General features: G+C 28.8%; 3 protein-coding genes across 4 annotated transcripts in view; 2 read left to right on the top strand and 1 right to left on the bottom strand.

Moving 5' to 3' along the window:
* Window positions 1-11,152, bottom strand: part of LOC126742576 (transmembrane protein 17-like) — a 78,176-nt gene extending 67,024 nt beyond the window's left edge. Inside the window, exon 1 of the mRNA XM_050449305.1 lies at window positions 11,109-11,152. The gene's annotated coding sequence lies outside the window, so the exon portion shown is untranslated. The remainder of the gene's footprint in view (window positions 1-11,108) is intronic.
* LOC126742571 (uncharacterized) lies at window positions 129-17,545 on the top strand. Its single transcript, XM_050449295.1, has 6 exons — window positions 129-540; window positions 4,079-4,234; window positions 4,317-4,531; window positions 10,660-10,812; window positions 10,867-11,050; window positions 16,877-17,545. The coding sequence occupies exons 1-6, from the start codon at window positions 264-266 to the stop codon at window positions 17,233-17,235; spliced, it is 1,344 nt and encodes a 447-aa protein (XP_050305252.1). The 5' UTR covers window positions 129-263; the 3' UTR covers window positions 17,236-17,545.
* On the top strand, window positions 5,005-10,530 carry LOC126742575 (uncharacterized). 2 transcript variants are annotated; one of them, XM_050449301.1, is made up of 3 exons: window positions 5,005-5,315; window positions 9,757-10,169; window positions 10,221-10,530. In XM_050449301.1, the coding sequence occupies exons 1-3, from the start codon at window positions 5,190-5,192 to the stop codon at window positions 10,405-10,407; spliced, it is 726 nt and encodes a 241-aa protein (XP_050305258.1). In that variant the 5' UTR covers window positions 5,005-5,189; the 3' UTR covers window positions 10,408-10,530. The 2 variants fall into 2 exon arrangements, with proteins under 2 accessions (XP_050305258.1, XP_050305259.1); XM_050449302.1 differs by lacking the exon at window positions 5,005-5,315 and adding an exon at window positions 5,425-5,575.
* Window positions 17,546-23,926: the final 6,381 nt, after the last annotated feature.

A 23,926-nucleotide genomic window follows, 5' to 3' on the forward strand; every position in this document is an offset into this window, starting at 1 on the left:
TAGCGTGTAGCCACACTGTATTGTTTTAGCACTTGACGTTCGCAAGTTGACAAAATCACTTCGTTCAAATTTATAAAAAATAATTGAGACTTAAGTGTCCCCTATTATCTTATATATGATAGCGCGTTATTAAACTTTAGGGTTAGTTAAGTCCGACTGTCAGTGTGAGAATGGCCAAAGTCATTATAATTTTAAGGTTTCCATCAGGTTTTTCGCACGTCGTTGTCGCCTAACCGTTTCTTTTTTCTGGATAATTTTGGAAAATGAGCGAAAATTCTTGTTGTAAGTTGAACAACAAGAGCATCTACGGACAGTTTTGTGGCGAGTGTCCTGATTGTAGGACGGTCGTAAAGGAGAAGGCGTTGGTGGAGAAGGATGGGGAGAAAGTTGCCAAGAAGAAAGTGAGGATATTGAGTACTCTGGACGTCTTGATTTCGGTTTTTGTTGTGACGCCGCTTGTTGTTGCTTGCTGGAGAGGTACATGGCAACTTATGGATGTTTACGCTTCGTATTTTCCTCCTTGGGAAAGTTTTATTATTGGTAAGTCATTGGATTAAAATAATTTGTTGGTATTAGATATTTAGATCAACAGGAAAAAAATGACTTTGTACATGAATAATTAATTTTTAATGTTTTATATTTTCTTTTTCGGGTCTTTCTTAGAAAAAAATTAATTTTTTTTTTTTACTCATTATTAAATTTTTTTAATCAATAGTATATTAACATTTTTTATGTAGTAATTTTATATTGAATAATTGTCTGTTTGACGTATTATTATTAATTTCTAAAAAATGCACTAAGCTATTTTCCTTAGTAAATAATTAATAAACTTTTAACTTTCTTTAGCTTTAAATTTTGTGCTTATTAATTATTCCTTAAAACTTTGATTTATTCATTCTGTCACATTTACTTTAAAATTTAATTATGCTCTAAATTACTTTACTATTTCTTAATTTTTTTATTGACTATTTCTGCTCAGCAATAGATTAGGTTTAGTGTAACGAATAATATTAGTTATTCATGTTTTGTTATATATATATAATTTTTTTATTATTTTAAAATTTCTATACCTTATAAAAATGTAATATGTACTATTCTTATTTTGTTTTAAAATTATTCCTTCGCTATTGAATCCGTTTTTTATTACAATTGATAAATATCATTTGTGTATTTTCTTAAATTAAATTTTGTTAAATCATTAATTATGTTTTTAATAATTATTCGCTGGATATTTTAAATAGTTTTATTAGGCTATTTATTTATTATAATTATTCTCTTATTGTCATTTATTGCAAAAAAATTTAATTGATATTCTTCGTAAATGTTTTTTTTTTCTAATTTTTTACAATTTCCTGTTGACTTGTTAATCTTTTAACAAATAAAGTTATTCCTTACGAATTATTCCTGATTAAATAAATATTCTTTTATTATTATATTCTTTTATTATTAAGTAAATAATATCCTTCAATAAATAATTTAATATTAAACATTTATATTTTCAAATCCCTTTAATTATTTTTCTTTTTAGAATTTGCTAACAAATTTATTATAAATAGTTTATTCTTACCGAGTAAATTAAATTATCTTCCTTAATCAATAATTTATTGTTAAAAGTATGTAATTTCTAAACTTACTGATCTTTTTTTTTATTTTTTTCAAATTATATTCTTAATATAAATGATTAATTCTGACTAGATAATTTTTTTCTTATAATTCTTGATTAAACATGTTTAATTTTTATTTTTTATTTTCTATACCTGTTGTTCCTTTTTTTAATTTCACTAATTATTATTTAACTGGCTGGAAATAATAAAATTATGTTTTTTTGCTTTTTAAAAAATAAGTAAATTAATTTCAAAATGCTTACATTAGATTTTTTTTTCAGCCTTTTATTCGTATTTTCTGGCAATTTTTTAATACTATTTTAGATACATATTGCTTCATTTATTGATGATTTCATTCAAAAATGATTTTCAATATTCAAAATCATCATTCAATAATTCGATCATGTAATAAACGGTCTTGAAAATGAGTACCAATAAATCATTGTGAAAATTTGAATTTTTTCATGTTATTTTATTTTTTAAATTTTTATACATATTCCTTTATTAATTCATCATTTTATTGATAAACTACTTAATATTATTATTTACCAAAAATTTTCAGGTTTTCATAAAAAAATTAAAAATATTTTTTCCTCACTCAAAGATATTTTTCGAATAATTAGTAATTAATCCAGTTTTGTCATTTTTATATTTTCTATACCTGTAATTTTTTTAAAGCTTTTTTTTTCACGCTTAATTTTTAATTTAAATAATAATTCTTTTACTGATTAATTAGTCCTGTTGTCCCAATTTATTTTTTTTAGGTCTTTTTGTTAAGAAATTTAGTACATTTAAATACTCAACTACCTGGAATTATTCAATTATTGATTTTTGTCTATTTAATCAATAAATAAATTCGCTTTTAAATTTTATATAATTTTTTAGGCTTTACTAGTAAAAGTCTGTTGACATTTTAATTTTTTTAATTATAAAAATTTAAATAACTATTATTTTATTAACTGAATTTCTATCCAATTATTTTCTCTTAAACAATTATTTAAAAAAAAAATGCTTGTAAATAATTTTAAAAAAATATAATAAAGTCAAAGAAAATTTATTTTATTTGAAATAAAATTAAAAGCTAAAAGATTTATAAATAAATCAAAAGAAATATGGAATCAATTAAAAGAATAAAAAGATAATTAATGAAAAAGACATATATCAAAGAACAAGAAAATAATTGATCAAAATTATTTCAAGAATTTAAAAATGATTTATTAATTTATAAAAAATATTCTTGAAAATCAAAACATAAAATAAATAAAACCATGATTAAGCAAATAAATATCAACAAAATTACTCATTTGCAAAAACATTATTTAATTTTATAGTGAAAATTAATCAATTTTTAGCCAAGAAGTATTTATTAAAAATATAAAAAATAAAGAAAAAAAAATTAAAGCAATAAAATGCTATCAAATTTAAACTCTTCTCTCTTATTTAAAAAATTAAATGTATTTTTCATTAAAAAATTAACTTCTTTGTAAGTCATTTTCTGGTCCTAGGATTCTGGTATTTTTTAATTTATTAACTTGATATTCTTTTACTTAATTCGTAATTTTTTAGATTAATTTGTTATTTAAGTTTAAAATTGTATTTTAAAAATCTTTTTATTGATTAATTGACCCTTTTTTCGAATCATCTGTTATTACTATTTTATTTAAATATATGTAAATTGTTAATGAGATAACTAATAATTTAAATAGTTAAAACTTATATTCCGATATTTATTGATTAATTTGTTAATCATTCACTGAAAAATAAATACAACAAAATATTCTTGTAAATCAATAAATATTTCTTAACTAATTAATTTTTTTAAATAATTCTTAATTAGTTAAATCATTCATTAATTAATGCGTGAATTTTTAAGTGACAGATGTGTTAAAATTTATTGATTTTTAATTTTTCTGCTTTAAGTTTCGTTGTGTATATTTTTTTCTTTCTTTCAATCGCACTTAATCTCCCCTTAAAAATTACTCCAAAACTTTACATTCCATTGCCTCCATTAATGCACAGTTTAATGTACAAAGTTTATAGGGTATAGTATTAACCATCTTAACTAGAACAACTGCCCAATAAACCAGGATAAACCAGTACAAACCCGTAATATCCTATAATCATTTTCGAAACTAATTTGGGGCATTTTAGTGATATCAAACGTAAATTTACAGATGTACTATCACTACTTTAGATGCAAAAATTTGCACTTGATACAGGCGACCATGTCCCACATATATCAAAACTGGAGCTCTATTTATAGAGTTATAAGCCATTAATCAATTAAGTCCCTCTTTTGGACTTAAGTGACATAGATAAAACGCAAAATAATTCACATTATTCTATTAGATTTTGCTAAATGGAATTCCCATTTAAAGTTCGTCATATACAAAGCTTATTTAAGCAAGGAATTTTCTCGTTAGGCCTAAATTCCCCTATTACCCTTGAACACTAATTATTCTTGAATTTTATAGGAACCTTAATACATATTGTGGTCGGAATATCTCAAGAAAGTTTCGATGGTCTGGTGAACAAAAAACACAAAAGTCGACTATGCAACGCCTGCGCCTTTATGTTCATGAAATTGTACACGATTGTACTTAATGGAGTCACAAATATGCACTGGAGAGGTAGGTAAGAAAATCCAAATCCATCATTTATCCCAGCAACAATTTTTAAAAATACTAAAAACTCCTTCAATTTGACTCCCAGGTGGTTGGTGTATTGTGGATGAATATTTCGGCACCAGGATGGAAAATGGAAGAACCATATTGGAGGATCCAAGGGGAAGCTTTTGCTTTTTTACCATTTGCTTTTTGATATTGTTTGCCATGAGGTGCCTGAGAAATCTGAATTCACCACCCTTTGAAATATGTCTGGACTATGGGGATCATATGTTTTTGTTTCCTAATATGTTTAAAGTAAAAGTAAGTAAAATTTAAAAAGTTTATAGTACTTTAAAAATTATAAGGAACTCTGTTTTAATTGAGTTTTTGTACCACCTTTTTAATAAACGAAAATTAATTGGCTTTATAATGTAATTCTCCTCATTGTCACAACATTATTAATAGCTGTAGAACGTGGCTATTGTTTGAAAAAAAACATAAATCAGCAGAATAAACAATATCTAAACGTCGAGACGAAAATACACGTAAATCCTGATAATATGAATTATTATTAAAAAAAATATTTACATAATAATTTAGTTATTAAAACAGAACGATTTGTGTCACTTGAGGTTGTTTCCTTTTCAATACTGAATGATTTCTATTAAATCGTTTACTGATTACTTTCTAAAAATGTTGATAAGCTTGTAGTAATTTAAAAAAAACGTAGTATTATTGACATTCGACGATGATTGTAAATGTGATCATTTATTTTTAACCAGACCTACGTAATTACAGTTTTATGCATGAAAAACTAAACTATATCATCATACATGCTGGTAATCTTTAGGAAAAACTGGTTTCTTTTGTTTAAAGTCACCCAATTAGAAATAAAATACATGCCGTGTATTCGCGTTTTTTTATTATTGTTATATCAATGAAAGTACTGTTATTCTAATATTGAAATGGTAAAGTAGTTATGACTACTGTAGTACTGGCAGAATTTGGTCTATACAAAGATATGACAAACACGGAGAACAGTCGATCATATAAAACTATCGTTTGTGGGGTAACTGTTATTGGAATATTTTGTGTTTTATTTGTGGTAAGTACTAAAATTATTATTTTATTGCTTAATTAATTTAAATCACTTTTGACATTGTTATTGTCAGTTTAATCCTCCACTCAAGCACTCCAGTTTTAATATTGTCAGTGTAATACAGTGTCAATCACTCGCCTTCAATCATTACTTCTAATTCCTTTTAATTTCATCACATTTAATCTTATATCATATTTTACTTTAATGCAATACATTTTACGTCTGTAATGGCTCTCAATTTCAACTTTTCAACCAGGACACAGTCGGTATAATACAATTCAAATATATTTCCTATTAATTTTAGTTCCATATAGATTTAACATTGAAATGGTCAGATTAATACATCACTACTTAATCACTTTAACCTGAACATTGTCGGTTCCATAAAATATCAATCACTCACTTTTAATTCTTTTTAATTTCAATTTTATTTACCCTTTTTTTTACTCCTTTAATCTTAATTCTACTCCTTACTGTTAATTACAGTTACTTCCTCTCATCCACTTTTAATTACTTCTACCACTTACTTCCATTCTAATAATACAATGTAACTTAATTCTAATAACTTTGTAGTTACTTGAAATTTCAATCACTTTTGTCATTGAAATTATAATCAGTCCAATACAGTAACAATCCCTCACTTTCAACTATCACTTCTAATTCTTTTTATATTTTTTTTCAATATCTTTAACCTTAATTCTACTTCTTACTTTAAATTACAATCGCTTCCTCTCATTCACTTTTAATTGCTTCCAATCTCTTCAAATGACTTTCAATTTCAACTTTCTAATCAGGATATAGTCTATGTAATATGACTCTTAAAAATTTAATAAATATTTGCAATTTTTAACCTCTTTTGACATTAAAGTAGTCAGTACAATAACTTACACACAATACAGTATCAATCACTTACTTTCAATCATCATTTCTAATTTCTTTTAATTTCAATTACATTTAACTTTTTTCATCCATTCTTTTACCCTTAATTCTACTTTTTCTATTTTTTTTCTAATCTTACGGTCAGTTTGAATTGCACCACTGCAAACTTGGAATTTTTAATTTATTACGCTTCCTATCACTATTTTTCTAATAATAAATAAATTTCACTATTTTAACCTTAACATTATCACTTTCATAAGGGTGCTATTATTCACATTATATAACTTGAAATCATGTTTAATAACTTTATAAATTCCAATTAAACAGTAATCAATGAAACTTGCAATTCCAACCACTTTTAATATTAAAATGGTCAGTTCAATACATCTCGACTCAATCACTCCAACATTAAAAATGTCAGCTTGACACAGTGTCAATCATACACTTTTAATCAATACTATAAACTTTTTTTCTGTTCCTTTAACCCTAATTCTAAGGACTAGCATTAAAGCAAAATGAAATAAATAATAAGAAATTCAATTCCAATAACTTTCTTATTCCTTCCAGTTTCATTTATTTTTAACATTGAAATGATTAGATCAATACCACATGACTCAATCACTTCAACCTTTACATTATCAGTCACTCACCTTGAATAATCCCTTCTAATTCTATTAAATTTCTAATCCCTAATTCTTCCATTTTAATTCGACGCCTTACTTTAAATTGCAGTGACTTTATTTACATTCAGTTAAATCTAATTCCTTACAATGACTTCTAATTTTACTATTTCAATTTTGATATTATCAGTCTAATACCTATACCACTTTCATTTAATAATTTGCAATAATTTCTAATGATTTTCAAGTTCAACTTTTTAAGTTGGACATGATGGTTAATATAATACAATTCCAGTTACTTTTAACATTAAATTCTTAGTTTAAAACAGTGTAAATCACTCACTTTCAATCATTAATTTTATATATTTCAATTATTTTTAACCATTTTTCAATTACTCCTTGAACCTCACTTCTACTCCCTATTTTTAATTAAATTCAAGTTCTATTATTCACTTTTAATTAATTCCATTCCGTTCCAATTAATGACTTCCAGTTTCACTATTTCAACTATCACTCACCTTCAATCACTTGCAATTATCTCTACTGACTTTCAATTGCAACTTTTTAACCAGGACATAATCAATGTAATAAAATTCCAATAAGTTAATATTTACTTGAAATTCCAATCACTTTTGACATTGAATTATTAATTAATATTAACATGATCAGTTCCACACACTTCGACTCAATCACTCCAACCTTAACATTATAAGTTCAATACAGTGTCAATTACTCAAATGCAATCATAACTTCTAATTGCTTTTAATTTCAGTCAATTTTAACCGTTTTTAATTTATTCCTTAAAACATAATTTTAGTTCTTATATTTAATACCAGTCAATTCTAATGACTGCCAATTTAACTATTCCAACTATGCAATTCCATTAACTTTTTATATACTTCCAATTTAAATCACTTTTGGTATGAAAATTGTCAATCCAATAAGCCTCGCCTCAATCACATTTACGTTAACGGTTCCATATAGTGTAAATCACTCATTTTTAATTATGACCTTTAATTAATTATGTATAATTTCAGTTATTTTTAATCTTTTTTCAGTATTAATTCTACTTCTTACTTTTAATACAGTCCTAATTCTTAATTCCTTTCATTGTATTCCAATGACTTTCAACTTTCTAATCAGAAAGGACACGGTAAATGTAATACGATTCCAATCACTTTCCACATTGAAATTCTTGGTTCAATACGGTGTCAATCACTTACTTTCACTCATCAGTTCTAATGACTTTTAATTTTAGCCACTGCTTATCTTTGTTATCTCTTCCTTCAACCTTCATTCTATATTCTATATTTAATTACAGTCACTGTCATAAGTTCGAGTCATTTTAAATACGCTTCCTAGCACTTATTTTTAATTATTTCCAATCTTACAGTCACTTTCAATGACTTTAAATTTCTCGACTCGCTTTCAATCACTTTCAATCGGTTTTAATGATTTCCAATATAAAGTTACTAGAACGTATTCTAATAACTTTCTATAAATTTCCATTTATAATCACTTATTACATTGAAATGGTAAGGATAACATATCTTGATACCAACATTGTCAGTTCAATACAAGGTTTCTAACTTTTTTAAATTAATCCCTTAGTGCTAATTCTACTGTTTAATTTTAATTACTATCACTTCCTTTCATCCACCTTCAATTAATTTTAATCGTATTAAATGACTTCCAATTTCATTCTTTTAGCTTTGAAATTGTTGACTATTGGTCGTATCAGTCACCTTTAATCACTTGCAACCGTTTCTTATGACTTTCAACTTTCCAATTAGGAAATGCCCAATCTATTACCAATTATAATACGAATTTCAATAACTTTCTTATATTATATTCATTTTTTATTTTTTTTTAATATTAAAATAGTCAGTGCAATATCCTTCGACTCAATCACTCCAACCTTAGCATTGATAGTTTAATATAGTGTTAACTACTCGCTTTTAATTGTTACTTTACAATTATTATATTCCTATTAATTCCAGGAACTTTTAACCTTTTTTTCATTTCTGCGTTTTATGGTCAATTTTTATAACTTCAGTTGAATTGGATTGGATTAAATTGCATTTAACTATATTAACCTTAACTTGGTCTTTTTATACGTTTTCTATCACTCGTTTGCTACTACTTTCAATCACTTCTAATGATTTGAACTTTGCGACTAGGATTCAGTCAATGTTATACAATTCCAATAACTTTCTTTGTATTTCCAACACTAATCACTTTTAACATTAAAATAGTTGGGTTAATACACGTTGTCAGCCTAATACAATATCAATCCTTAAAAAACGCCTTTTTTTAATCACTCTTTTAACCTTAATTTTAATCCCTGTTTTCAATTACTTCCAATTACAATTTCCTTTCATCTACTATCAATTACTTCTAATCCCTGTCCAAGGACATCAAATTTTACCATAAAAACTTTGAGATTATCATTTTAATCCCTATCAATTACTTGGAATCATCTTTAATGACTTTCAATTTCCACTTTTGAACTAGGACATAGTCAATACAATATAACTCAAATCACTTTAAAACAAAATGTAGCTTTTATTTGACATTTAAATTATCAGTTCAATAGAGCGTTAATCGCTCACTTCCAATCACCAGTTCTAATACTTTTTAATTTTAGTTAATTTAATACCCTTCTGAGCACTCACTTTTAACCAACAATGTTATATTTTCATCCTTCTTCTTTTTCTTCTTCTTCTACTTCTTCTTCTTTTTGTCCTACTGACTTACTATAAACTTCTTTACATCTTGAAACTATCGCTTGACCATCAAGTGTGCATTTTGCTCTCATTTTCTTACACTCCCTGTACATGAGTACTTCTAAAAAAAAATAAAAACAAGTTTTTTTATATTATCTTCTGCCCTACACCTTAGCACTCCTTGGACGCCTTTTATTCAGTTATTCACTAATTCTTTTTTAGCTGACACTCTTCATAACAGTATCAACATGCATCCAACTACAAAATCTGGACTCCTTACCGAACAGTGAAAGGCTGGATGCAACCTGGATATGGCAAGATTATCCAAAACCATTCCAAAAATCTCCGAATAGTTTCGAGTTGCCAAGGGGTTTTACAGAAGAAAAGGCTATGGTGGAAAAGACCCCTTTGTTAGTAAAAACGTTTCTACACCTCAACCCACGTGCTAAAGAATCGACGAAATATCCAAAAAATATCCAGGATATGATTGGTTCTATGGGGAGCAGCAGTGACGTATATAAAAATGTGTATTTTGGAAATATATCCAGTATGAAAGAAGATCAGCTTGAAATGCTCAAGGATTTTCGACCCTCTGATCCTGGGGAGGTAAACTTGTTAGGACCGGCGAGTTTGAGGTTAGAAAAATGTTGAAAAGTACCCAGTTTTTCTATTTTTACAGTTTCTAGGTTTGTTGTAGCGAAAAATCATGATTTAGGGTATTCAAGGCCAAAGGAATTGTACTGGGACTATCAAAGTGGGATGAGTTATTTACCCTCCAAGCCATTTGCCATGATCATGAAGGTCTATCCAGCAAGAAAGGAACTTTTGAGAAACCAGTATATGAGTGCAAGCTATAATATGTATAAAATCTAAAGTCTTCCTAACTGATCTTCTAAATTCCTTATCTTTAATACAGCTTTACATAATTGGTCCTTCAAGCCGGATTTTTCCTATTAATTAACAATGAGCCTAACAAATAAACATAGTTACACAATATTTGTGCTTTTTTTTAATTAGACCCAATAACATAATATTTTGTTAAAGTTTCTTGTCACAATAATGACAAGAAATTTTGCATAATTGGTCCTTCGAGCCTCTTATAATCAATAAAATATTTTATTGCAGGCATCTGAAACGATATCACTTTACGTCCTCGATGTTATTTTTTCCATTTCGATTGTCAGCAACTTGGGAATGTTCGTGTGGAGGGGTATATGGTTATTATTTGATGTCTTTTACTTCCCACAGGACGAGGTTAGGTCTGCTTGGGGCAGCTTGGTAAGTACTCTTTAAAAAATAAATAAAATATTACTAAAAAATTTTTTTTTGAAGATATTGGGGTATATAATCATAGCAATCGTCTTTCTGTTGCAACCATTTATGAAAAAACTATGCGATAACCTAAATGGAATTCCAAAGCTCCTGGTAGCAGATGCTTACATGATGGCTTCGGTTATTGCTGTTATTGTTACTTGGAGGGCCATTTGGATGCTTTTAAACATTTATTTCTTACCAGGTAAGACTTAATTGTAATTAAACTCATAAAGCTCTGCTTAAAGTTATATTAAACTTACCCTTGGATTATATCACTCCATAACAGACAATTTTAGATACTCTTAATTTATTCATAAAAGATATTTAATTTTTCTCAAATTTTAGTTACATTAATGTATAATTTATAAATATGCTATGATGTGTACAGAATGTGCGTATAAACAATATAATTTACTGGAGTAAGCCATATATAATTAGATAATAATCCTCACGAAATGAGTGTAATAAATGGTAAACTTTATTGCCTTAATATTGTAAATTCTAGTACGTATTAAAGTAATTAAAGGATTAATTTCATTTTAATAAATTTAGTTTTGAGTTTGTTGCTAAATTATATTTTAGACCACAAATTTTTATTTTTTTGAATAATTTATTAAAATGTTGTTGATTTATTAAGTATACATGACCAAAATGTCCATAATTAATCCTTAAACTTCGAAAAATTTATTTTTTAATTTACTTATTATTATTAGGAATAATTATCAACTTATTAATTATATTTATATTTGTACATACCTTCAATTATCATGTTTTATCGTTTAATATAATAGCAAATATATATTACATGCAGCCATAATTTAAGAATATGTACCGTAAAACGGGGCTACTTTGTGCAGGTTTTGAGGCATTTTTGATTCTAGGCGCTGCATTTATAATCGAATCAACTTGAAAAAAGAGTAATAAATCAAGAGTAACAATACGGGTCATACTTATAACCTGCCTTAAAATAGGGTTCTGACAACAAACCGTTTTCGAAAAAAAATTAAAAAGATGGGTGCCAAAGAAGCGTCTCGTGTTTGGGGTTACATTGGCACCCAAATGGAAATGTGAATAAACATAATGTAGGCCCATCCTGGGGTTACTTTGGCACCAAATTAGGCTTTTTTTTTTTAGTTTTTAAATAAAACATTCATTATTTTTAATGAAATTTCTATATTCTTAAACAAAATAAACAAAACACTATATTTTTCTAATATTTGGCACAGTAAAAGAAAGGAACTAAATCAAAATAACATAAATACTAATCATCTTCACATGCCTCACAGGTATAATATTTTTCTTTGGATCCCTCGTTACAAATACCACAGGTCCATTTAAAACAACCATTGCATAAAATCCAGTCTGGTCCAGTATAAACCAGACCAATAAGCAGCACAAATTCCGCATTCGTCTTCATTGTGGGTACTTGAAGATGATGGTAGATTTACATCTTTTAATGTCAATTTTTAAAAAATTCTTGCTTTTCCTTTCCCTTTTCCCGCAATCTTCTTTTTGTCATTATTTTCATTTTCAATTAGTTTTTCCTTGTCTTGCTCCTCTTTAGCTTCTTCACAATCGACTTCTTTGCCGGGAATAATTTTTCGTCCCCGCTTTCATTTAGGGTTAATGCTTGATTGTCCACGTGTCTCCTGAAGAAACTCTAATAAACTATCATTCAAAATATCACTCGTAGATGCATCAATTGGAGTTTTTGGCAATTTGGATAAAGGCTGCTGCGGATCATATGAACAAATTCCGGTGGCACAAAATCCGGATTTTAAATTGTCTTCTACTCTTTCCTGTAGAGATCTCCACAAGCGATCCAGAAGATTCGGAAAGAGTTCTTTAGGCAGAAGGCCTTTTACGCGACTGGTCTTTCTCCAATCGTCTAAAATAGCCCTCCATTTCTTTTTCATGGGAGCAAAGAAAGCCACGTCCAAAGGGTGCATAAAGTGAGTTGAATTGGGGGGTAAAGGAGCCAAATAAATATTATTTTCTTTAGCAGCCTTTACCACGGTTGGAGAAAAATGTGAGGCTAGGTTATCACCTAAAAGAACAACTGATTCACCATTAAAATTTTCTTTGACGCGGGGCGGCAACAGTTTAAAAAACCATACCTCAAAGAGATTCATATCGAACCATTCACTGCTGCTGTTATCATAAACTGCCCCTAGAGGGCCACCAACAGTCCAATTTTCGTAAATGTTGTTGGCTTTATAGACTACCATTGGTGGTAGTAGGATTCCATTTGCGCTTCCGCAGACCATTACACTTATTGCTGAACGCGAATGTTCTTGAATTTTTTCAACCCTTTTAGTACCCCTACGAACTAAAACTTTTTTGGCCCCGGGATCGTCTGTGAAATTAGTCTCATCATAGTTAAACACTTGTTTCGCAGAAATGGATTCCAGAACAGGTATAATGTTATCGAAAAACTCCATTATATCGGCTCATCTTAATATTAGATGCCAATCGAATGCTAATATTATTTCTGGTAATAAATTTTTCAATAAAGTCGGGTCCTGGTCTATTGTTGGGCCATCCAGGAATATTTCTGCCTTGTTTTGTAACATATTTTTGCACGATTTCTCTGGCGTCACTAACAGTAACGGGAAAACCCCAATCTGCTACCTGGTTGATGGTCTCTGAAATTAGCCTCTCCTCCTGTTGGGTAAGGATGGTGGGGTGACCTACACGACCCTCATGTTTCGCAAACAGCTTATTCTGAAGAGTGCCTCTAGGTTTTTCCATGTTTTGGAAGCTCGTAATTGTGACATCCTTCCTTCCCTAACAGCTTGCAATGCATTCGCTAAATTTTGTTCCGTGTAGTTTTTATAGGGCCTCGATCCTTGATCGAGGCAACCTACTATAATTTCACACTATACTTCGCGCCGCGGAACATACCGACCTGTCTGAACAACTCTCGGACACTGAATCAGAGACAACCAAACACTGCAACGCGCAGCTGTGTGCTAATAAAATATTCGATTATTTTCCAGCTTTGTCTCTCTTCGTGAAAGGTAAACGTAGATGGCGCAGATAGCGTTTGCCGCCATAATTCAAACCTCGGCTATTAAGCATTTAATTATTTATTTTAATTAAAATCAGCCGTTATGTCTCAGAAGTCAGAACATCATAATTATGTTCTGAGACAGAACGGCTGATTTTAATTAAAACAATGCAATTAAAATTTAAATTGGGGAACTAAATAAACTAAATATAATTCTGAAACATCTTGTATTGTATTTTCAGTATATGGTATAACTATAATATGTGCATGCATTTTCTTAATTATTTTCATAACTTATAATTTAAAATGGTAACAGTAACATGCATATACATAAATGCAATTAAAATATAGAAACATTTTAATTATCACAGTACTATAATAATATTCCAAAAAATATATCCTTTGGTGTAACAATTTTTATTATTTTTTAATGTTTTTTTTTGCAAATCTCTTAATTTTTCCTTTTGAACCTCCTTGGAATATTTATTTTAACTACAGCCTTGACAATTACCTTAATGAACATATTTCTGTTCCTAACACAAATCAAAACACTAAAATCTGTATCCTACAAAAAACTACAACTACTAACTACTATAACCAAGTTCACCTAAATCCGGTAGGTAATAAAATACGTAAAGTTTAAGCACTCGTCCAAAATCTCAACTAATGATGTAAAACAAAACAAAATTAATCAGCAACAACAACTATTCAGCCATATTGAAATTCACGGGTTCATGTTGAGCAAGGATTGCACTGTTGCCGTACTTAATTATAATTTTAGAAATACTAGAGAATTGGACACAAGCTATCCCGTATTTTTGCATTCATTTAGACGGAGATGGAAGAATGTTTTCTCTTGACTGCTCTGATAACTAAATACATTTAGCATTGCGAAAGATTAGTATTGTGGCGCCACCTTAGCTCACCTTTTATAAGGTAAGAGAGAGACAACGAAATACAATATATACAGATTAAAGAGAGCAACAACAATAGGATAAAAATTTCTATTTAGTTGCACGTCAATTTGGTTGTCTCTGACTGAATATTAAAACTAGACAAACAAGCCTAATATTAACAAAGGCGCGCACGCTCTGCCAAAGTTACCCCGTGTGCCAAAGTAGCCCTGTTTTACGGTAACCTATTGTACTAATTCACTTATATTTCATAGCTACTATTGATTTTTTTTTTAATTTAAATTATTTTTATTAATAAATGAAACATTTTATTTTTATATTACTTTTTTCAAATTTTTCTAGTATTTGTTCCCTAAATCATACAGAATTTAATTTGTGTGTTCAATATGATTGCCACTTTAATAATTAATTAATTATAGATCTGTTCTCTTCACACTTTCATTAATTTACAAATATTTATTTAATAATTTATTAATTCTACAACTGCGCAGTAACATCAAATTTTCATTTATTAAGTAAGTTTTTATGAATTTATTTAATTAATTAAGAGATCGAACAAATACAGATAATTCTTTACTATACGTAAAATGTATATTCTTAATACCTATTGTAAATTTTAATACGAATTAAAGTAATTAAAGAGTAAATTTTCTTTCTGTGTATTTTGGTTTTTTATAAAATTGTTTGATATATTAAAACTTTATTAACATAAATATTTTTATGTTTTTTTATTGCTTTTATTTAAATTATATATTTAACCAAAATTTTTAAGGATTTAATACCTATTTACACGTAATTATATTCATTTTGAATATAATCTCAACTGCTTGTATTATATTGACTATTATTGGTAATATTTATTTATTTAACTATTTTCGTCACAATTTATTTATTTTCATACTTTCAATTCACTTTAATTTTAATTCATTAAATATATAGCAAAGATGTATATTTTATTATAACATTTACCATAATCGAAGTTTTAACAATTCTTTATACTCATTCGTTTATATTTTTATAGTTTATAAAATGTAATTTTTTAGGTAAGTTTGTTTGTTTATATTACGTTTTTTATTTTTTAAACTATTCTAGTACATACATTTTTGGTTGAGCGTCCAATATGTTGGCTATTATTCATTATTAATACCTAATCAGTTTTATTCACACGTCAAGTTCTTATTTATTAATTATTTTTTATGAATTTATTTGATTAATTAATACTAATACAGATAATTCCTAAATATGTATTTTTTATTATTTAATTATGCAATTTCTCCTGAAGAAGTTAGAAAGGCTCTTGAAATAAATTATTGATTAAATTCACATATGAGAGCTAAGTGAAATATTTTCAATATTAATTATTGAGAATTATTTTGATTTAGTTAATGAATATTCAATCACAGATAATTTGGTTTTTATAATTTTAAAATGTTCGTTAACAATTAAAATCGTAAACAATTTGTTTATGTTTCACGAATTTATTCGTTAAAATCTATGCACTGAATAAATATTTATTAAAGGCCAATAAGAGATTTAGATAATTTATTCATTAAACTAATTCGTGGTTTTTTTATTTATTCGTTGGATTTATAGTTTATGTAGGATTTCATGAAGAAAATCAATGATTATTTTATGATATTCAAATAGAGCTTTAAAAGTTGAAAGTTGCATCTAAGGCTTTAAAGGGTTAAGTTTGATCCACAAAAACTACTCTTTAAAACGTAATTATGTTACAAAAAATATGAAGTGAATATAAAATTAATGAATAAATTTAATTTAATTAGGAATTGCCTTTTATGAATGATCAGTTTAAAGAGAAGTTACATAAAACCGAATGAATGTTGAAGAGATTGAACAGTTGCCTTCATAACTGCCCCTAAGAGTTGATTATTTTTCTGACTTATTCTCTCTTATTAAATTTAATGAAAAATTTCATTTAAAATATGTTTTCCAAATTTTAAGCATTATTTAAATATAAGAATATTCATCTAAATTTAAATCCCAATTAAAGAAAAATTCCACAAAAAGATCGAATGTATTTAACAATTCAATCAAATTTTTAAATATAAAAAAAGTTAACAAATAAATTATTTTATGTTTTCAGAAAATGAGGAACTCAGCTGCTGGATCACCATGTGTGTCCCAATGCTCATCCTGATGATAATGGGCTGCTCCAATTCAGTTCTTGTACGTGGGGTATGCCTGGACGCCGAAGAACCCGACGGATCCTGCGTCATTTTCCCTTGTAACTACCTTAAAGTGATATTCGACCAAGAAAAATACGATACGTGGTTCAATATTTGGACGGGCAAGGGCAAAAAAACTGACCTTAATAATATGCTAAACGGAATTTTGGCAAACCAGAGTCACACGATTAACGTTATAAATTACCACCTTATCAACATCAATGACGACGAGAAAAACGAAAAGAATAATAATGTTAACAAAAACGGGGTCTCTTGACCTTTGCAAAACATTTACAAGGTTTTACAATTTATTTGTTCCTTATAATGATATTTTCAGTGAATATAAACTATTATGAAATAAGTTGCAAGTATTAAATGCATCAAGTATTATATTGTGATGTTAGGAAGCTCAGTAGTGCTAGAAATAGATTGTCTTATATTGCTATGCTCTCTATACTTGTTTCGTCAAGTGTATGCTTGAATAGCTATAGAAAGAAAGAAATTTGTCTTTGGTAATAACTTACAATAATATGATTAAGTTTTATAAAGTTTATTATAAATATAAACGTATTTATTTTAATAGTGAATATTTGGTTTTATTGCCCCGTTTTTAAGATATTTAAGTGAGATGGGGTAACAAAAGTTCCGTGAAAAATAGTTGTATCTCTACGATGTTAAGGAACGGTGGTATCATCAGCAAAAGGTGTATACATGCTTAATTATTAAAGATAGGTCTTTTACATTAATAAGAAGTAGGAGAGGACCACAAACTATCTCAGATTCTTCAGATTCACGTCCACCAAAATTTATTTCATAATAATGATATAAATCACTTTAAGTTTCCAAAGTAGTATCTTGTAAGACACCTCGTCAAAGGCTTTGTCTAGGTCACAAAAGATCGTAGCTTAGGACCCATATAAACTTCCTCAAGCATGTGAAAACACTGAAAGCTAAGTTGAGGCTGCGTTAAGATATTTTTGTATCCAAGAAATTAACTTAATTATTAATAATTGAATTTAAAATTCTAGTTTATTTATTTGTTTATTATTATTTGAACCATCTGGAAATCTAATTCTTCTAGTATAGGTAGTACCATTACAACAAAAACACCTAATTATAATTTTTTTTCTCCTATGCTTGAATTGTTTTTTCATTTCTCTGGGTCGATCTGGGTACTCTGAAAGTTATGCCTTTGTGATATTGTTTGTATATTTACAAAGGAAAAAAAGAAAGTAAAAGGGAGATTTAAATAGGAACATTGAGTTGTTCCCTATATGCTTACATCCATCGGAAACATAACGGTCTATTGGTATTCATTGTAATGCTTTAGACTGAGAGGCGGATTTAAGTATAAATATTGAACTTTTTCCTCTTATGTCTACATTAACTCAATTCTCTGTTACTCTCTGGATCATTTGAAATTTATGTTCTTTCTTGGTTTAAGTTGTACAATGACAAAATCAAACCTTTATTTGTTTTTTTTATAAGCGTAAAAATTGACTTTTTTCCTTTGCCTATTTTAATTTTTCTATTGCTGTTTGGTTCACCTAGAAATGAATTCTTCTGGTATATTTCATCATATTGCAATAAAAAAGCAAAATTCTATCACCATCCAATAAAATATTTTAGAGTGAGATGGGGATATACATATATAAAACTTGACCTTTGCCCACTTTTTTCTATATCCTTTTTTAATTTTTCTAGTACTCCCTGAATCATGTGGAAATTGTGTTTTTCTTATCTAATTCTCACGATTACAAATGAAAAATACAATTTTATTGCTATTTTTTGCGATAAAATCATGGTTTATCGCATTCAAATTAGAAGAAATCAGCAGAAAAATTAAAAAAAAAATTAAAATGTGGAAAGTTGCAAAAATCTCATGACAAAAGAAAAAAATTAGACTTAAAATCCCTAATAAAAAGATGATAATAAATTGTAAACTATAATAAACATTACATAAAAAAGAAGATATGATTTAAATAAACTGGACAACTCTTTTCGATCTAAGTGTATTTGATGTCTGAGATATATTATCTGCAACGATAAAGCGGCATTGAAAAATTTGACGTTTTTGCCAAATTACCGATTTTTTAATACAGTAATGACATATAAACTGACGTTGAGGAATTAAACGTCAAACAGTGAAACTCTTTGACTTATAAACTTGACGTTGAATGTCTGTGCATGTTTCATTTTATAAGTGCACTATTAACATCATTTCCATTGTGTTTTTCTGCCAGATGATGAAAATTAAACATTTTTCTTCTTTTGCTAACTCACCTTTTTATTCCTCTATTGCTACCCTAACCTTCTGGAAATTATGTTTTTCTGGCATGGTTAGTTCAACTGTAAGGCAAAAACGTACTTTAATGACAATTCATTTTCAATTTTAGAATAAGATGGAGATTTAAATAAAAAAATTGATCTTTGCCTTTGATTTTCGTCAATATCTTGTCAGTATCTTATCACCTGGTAATGAAAATGAACTCTTTATTGAACCTTGAGATCCTCTGATGTCCGCTTCAACTGCGCTTGAAGGAGTCATTAAAATCCTTGCAGTACAATTTGTGATATTGTCAGTTTTAATACATGAGATAAGGTCATTTTCATCGAACCTTGAGATTCCCTAATGTCCGCTTCAGCTGTGTACGAAGGAATCATTGAAATCCTTGCTGTAAAAGTTGAGGTATAAGAAATTTTATTACGGGAGCTCCTGTACTTATTACAATTAATTATTTCTAAGAAATTCATAAATATCTTAGCACCTGAAAATAAAAATGAAGTTACCTTAAGATCCTCTGATGTCCGCTTCAACTGCAAGTGAACTGTGTGATGTTGTAAGTTTTATTACAATAAATTATATCTAGTAAATTCGTTAATATCTTGTCACCTGGTAATAGAAATGAGGTCGTTATTGAACCGCGAGATCATCTGATGTCCACTTCAGCTGTCAACAAAGGAACCATTTAATTCCTTGCAGCAAAAGTTGAAATATTGTAAATTTTATTACAGGACCTTCTGTAGTTATCACAATCAATAATCTCTAGCAAATCCATCTATATCTTAGTACATGAAGATGAAAATGAGGTCATTATTGGACTCTGAGATGCCCTGATGTCGGCTGAAACTATGATTGAAAGAATCATTAAAATTTTTGCAATAAACGTTGACATATTCTTCTTCTTTCAGTGACCCTTCACAGTCCACTCCTGGACAAAGGTCTCCCCTATATTATTCCATGTTTCTTTGTTCTGTGCCAGTTGGTGCCATCTGTTGTCCCCTTTGTTTTTGACATCATCGAGCCAGCGTAACTGTGGTCTGCCAATGCTGCGTTTATGTATGCGAGGTCTCTATTAAACGATGTGTCTTGACCATCTCAAGTCGTCCTGTCAGGCGACGTGTCCTACCCAGCTCCATTTTAGGTGGGCTATGCGTGTTATGACGTCTTCAACTTTAGTTTTTTGTCTAATACTCTCATTTGTGATATGGTCTCTCAGGCTTATTCCTAGCATCATCCGCTCTATGGCTCTTTGGGTGATCCTAAGCTTGTTAGCTGATTTAACAGTGGGTGTCATGGTTTCCATTCCGTAAGTCATCACGGGCAGTAAGCAGGCATTGAAGACCTTTCTTTTCAAATTAATTTTAATAGTTTCATTTCTCAAGACGGGTGACAGTTTACCCGTGGCTGCCCATGTCAAACGAACACGTGAATACTTGAATATTGTCAGGTGACATGACTTTTGTTTTATTTAAATTCATGGTTAAACCTATTCTTTTCGATTCTCTTTGAAGTTCTGCCAACATCTCCTGTAATTCTATAATATTCTGGCTAAAGAGTACTATATCATGCGCAAAGCGTAAATGGCTCCGATGTTTGCCGTCGATTTTGATGCCTCTCTCGTTCCAGTCCAGAGTTTTAAAAACGTCTTCCAGTGCCAGTGTAAACAGCTTTGGGGAGATGGTGTCCCCTTGTCTTACTCCTCTTTTTATTTGAATTTTGTTTGTTTCTATCTCTTCCGAGATTTTAACGGTGATTGTCGCATTTTTGTATATGTGTTTGAGAAGCTGCTTGTATCGAGAGTAGATTCTTGCATTGTTTATGGCCTTAAAAATAGCCCACAACTCTACGGAGTCAAAAGCTTTGCGAGGTGTAGTGGTTCATTGTACTCGTTGCATTTTTCTATTATAGTGCAAACGGATTGTAATTGTTCTATTGTGCTATGACCTTTTCGGAAGCCAGCTTGTTCCGCGGGCTGATAGGCATCTAGTTTCTAGTTTAGCTGTAAGCCTATTTGTTACTATCTTTGTCAGAAGTTTGTACGGGTGGGGGAGTAAGCTAATAGGTCGATAGTTGTCGATTCCCAACCTCCTTTTTTGTACTATAAAATCACCTCGGCCTTTTGTTATGCTTGGGCTATCACGCCTTCTGTCATACATTTATTAAGAAGAATTGTCATTGCTTCTGCAGTAGTTTTTCTACTGCTTCTACAGTAGTAGAACTACTGTAGTTGACATATTGTAAGTTTTATGAAAAATCCTTGCGGTAGAAGTTAAAATATTGGAATTTTTATTACAAGAGCTCCTGTACTCAACACAATCAATTATCTGTGACAAATTCGCTAATATCATGCACCTGATAATGGAAATAAAATCAGTACTAAACCTTGAGATCCCCTTATATCCGGTTCAACTATGGCTGAAGGAATCATTGAAATTCTAGCAGTAGAATTTGAGATATTGGCATTTATATTACAGAAGCTCCTGCAGTCAACAGAATCATTTGCCTTTGACAAATCAATGAATATCTTACAGCAAAATAATAAATATTTTCTATACCTTTTTTCAATTTTGTATTTCTGCCCAGATCGTCTTGAAATTGAGTTTTTTTTGCTTAGTTTGCACAAGTACAATTAAAAAACATAATTTTATTGCAGTTTATTGCGACAGTTTTAAGTGAGATGGGGATAATTGAACTTTTTTTCACTTTTTTTTATTCCTCTACTACTGTCTTGATCTTATGAAAATTATATTTTCATGGCACAGTTGGTATAACTGAAAAAACATAATATTTTTGCCATTTATTTTGATATTCTAGAATGAGATGGGGATATAAATATAAAAAATTTTCTTTTCCCTCTTTTTTCTCTTCTTTCTGTATTCTTTTTTAATTTTTATGCTTCTTCCTAGATCATCCGGAAATTAAGCTTTTTTCGCATAATTTACATCATTACAATGGGAAACCATAATTTAATTACCTACCATTCATTAGGGTATTTTATTAGAGAATTGATTTGTTTCTCTTTTTTCTATATCGCCTTTTTATTTATCTATTACTTTCTGGTTCACACAGATAACTTATATATACACTATCTAGTTTTCTTCTTGACATATCCGTGGAAGAAAAATATATCGCGTTTTACCGCTAAAATCTGCAAGTAATTTAAAGGTACACTGATGATCTTTAAAGAATGTTCCAGACCATTCTAGAACAAAGAAGCTGATATCCAAGACAAATTCTTACAAAAGTTCATATTATTATCAAATATATGAATAGTCATCTTCACATCCGTCGATTAAATTTTTCATTATTAATAATCTCTAAAAGACAAGAAAAAATAAAAATTAAACATTTCTTGATTGAGGCAAATTTAATTAATATGAGGCACTTTTTCAGAAAAGTGGGAATACAATATTATCTGGAAAAGTACATAGATGCTGAATTTTTAAGAAAATCTGAGTAAAAGTCCAAATAAAGCTTAATTCTCAAGACAGCCGTTGCTTTCTAAATCAAATAGGGTACAAGGGTTAAAAGTGAAACTAATGTATATCAAGTTCCTGAAAGAATTTTTTTTTTATATTCATAAAAGAAAAATAAATTTTCTGGAGAAAGAACTGAGGAAAAGAACGAAGAAAATAATACAATTCAAAAAGATTCTCAGTTTCAGATTTTGGCATAAAAGAGTATATCAAGCAATAATTTTTATAATTTTTTTTGTCATAATACAAAAGTAAATGCAAAATATCTTAAATAAATGAAGGCCAGTTTCAACTAAGAACCTTTTTAAGAGTTTTTAGAATACAGAATTCTGTAAATAAAACCATTAAATGAAGATCTTTAAAGAAGATATCAGTAAACACCAAGGTGAGTTTCCTTAAATATTCTTTGACTAGGAGAACCTAATGAAAGTTTTCGTTTCCCCATTTATACAAAATTACCTAATAAATAGTTAACTCTATATTAAATTAATGCCATGCCAGTTGGCTTGACTGACATCCAAAAAGCCAATGATTTAGATCGTCAACAGTAGTTCCATTATTGCATATTACACAATATGGATCTTCGACTACCTTCATCTTGTATAAGAGGCATTTTATATTGCTCTAACCACAGATAAGTCTAATAAACGTAGTATAATTACACCTACTAAAGTTGATATTTTTAATTGATGTCTTCAAGGTAAGTTGCTTATTGGTTTTTATATAAAAAATAGTTACTGGTTCTATATTCATTAAGTTATTGTTAATTGGTTTCCTTAAGCCAAGGGAGTATGTCATAGACTTGAAATCCGTCAACGGACATATCTTAATCAATAGCTTCTTTAGCTAGATGATGAGCAATTTCATTCGAGTTCCGTAACGTTCCTTAACCCAGCAGAATGATACTATTATGGCTTTTTTTATAAAAGTTGAAACTTGTTGTAATATTTTTAAAATAATTAGATTTTTATATATAATATATTGTGTTTAAATATGATTTCCAAATCCTAAGGGAATGCCTAATGACTTCTTCGAACTCTTCCGGGATCTCAAAGGGGCTCTTCAAATTCCACAATCCTACATTTTTGTCACATTCCAAATAGGAGTGTCCTCTTATAGGGAATGTGATTTTTATTTCATTCAGATTATAAATTTTGTTGTTTACTACAAAATGAATAATTCGAAAAATGGTAAAGTTTTTATTTTGT

This window comes from Anthonomus grandis, chromosome 11 (assembly GCF_022605725.1).
Source record: "Anthonomus grandis grandis chromosome 11, icAntGran1.3, whole genome shotgun sequence".
Classification (NCBI taxonomy): Eukaryota; Metazoa; Arthropoda; class Insecta; order Coleoptera; family Curculionidae; genus Anthonomus; species Anthonomus grandis.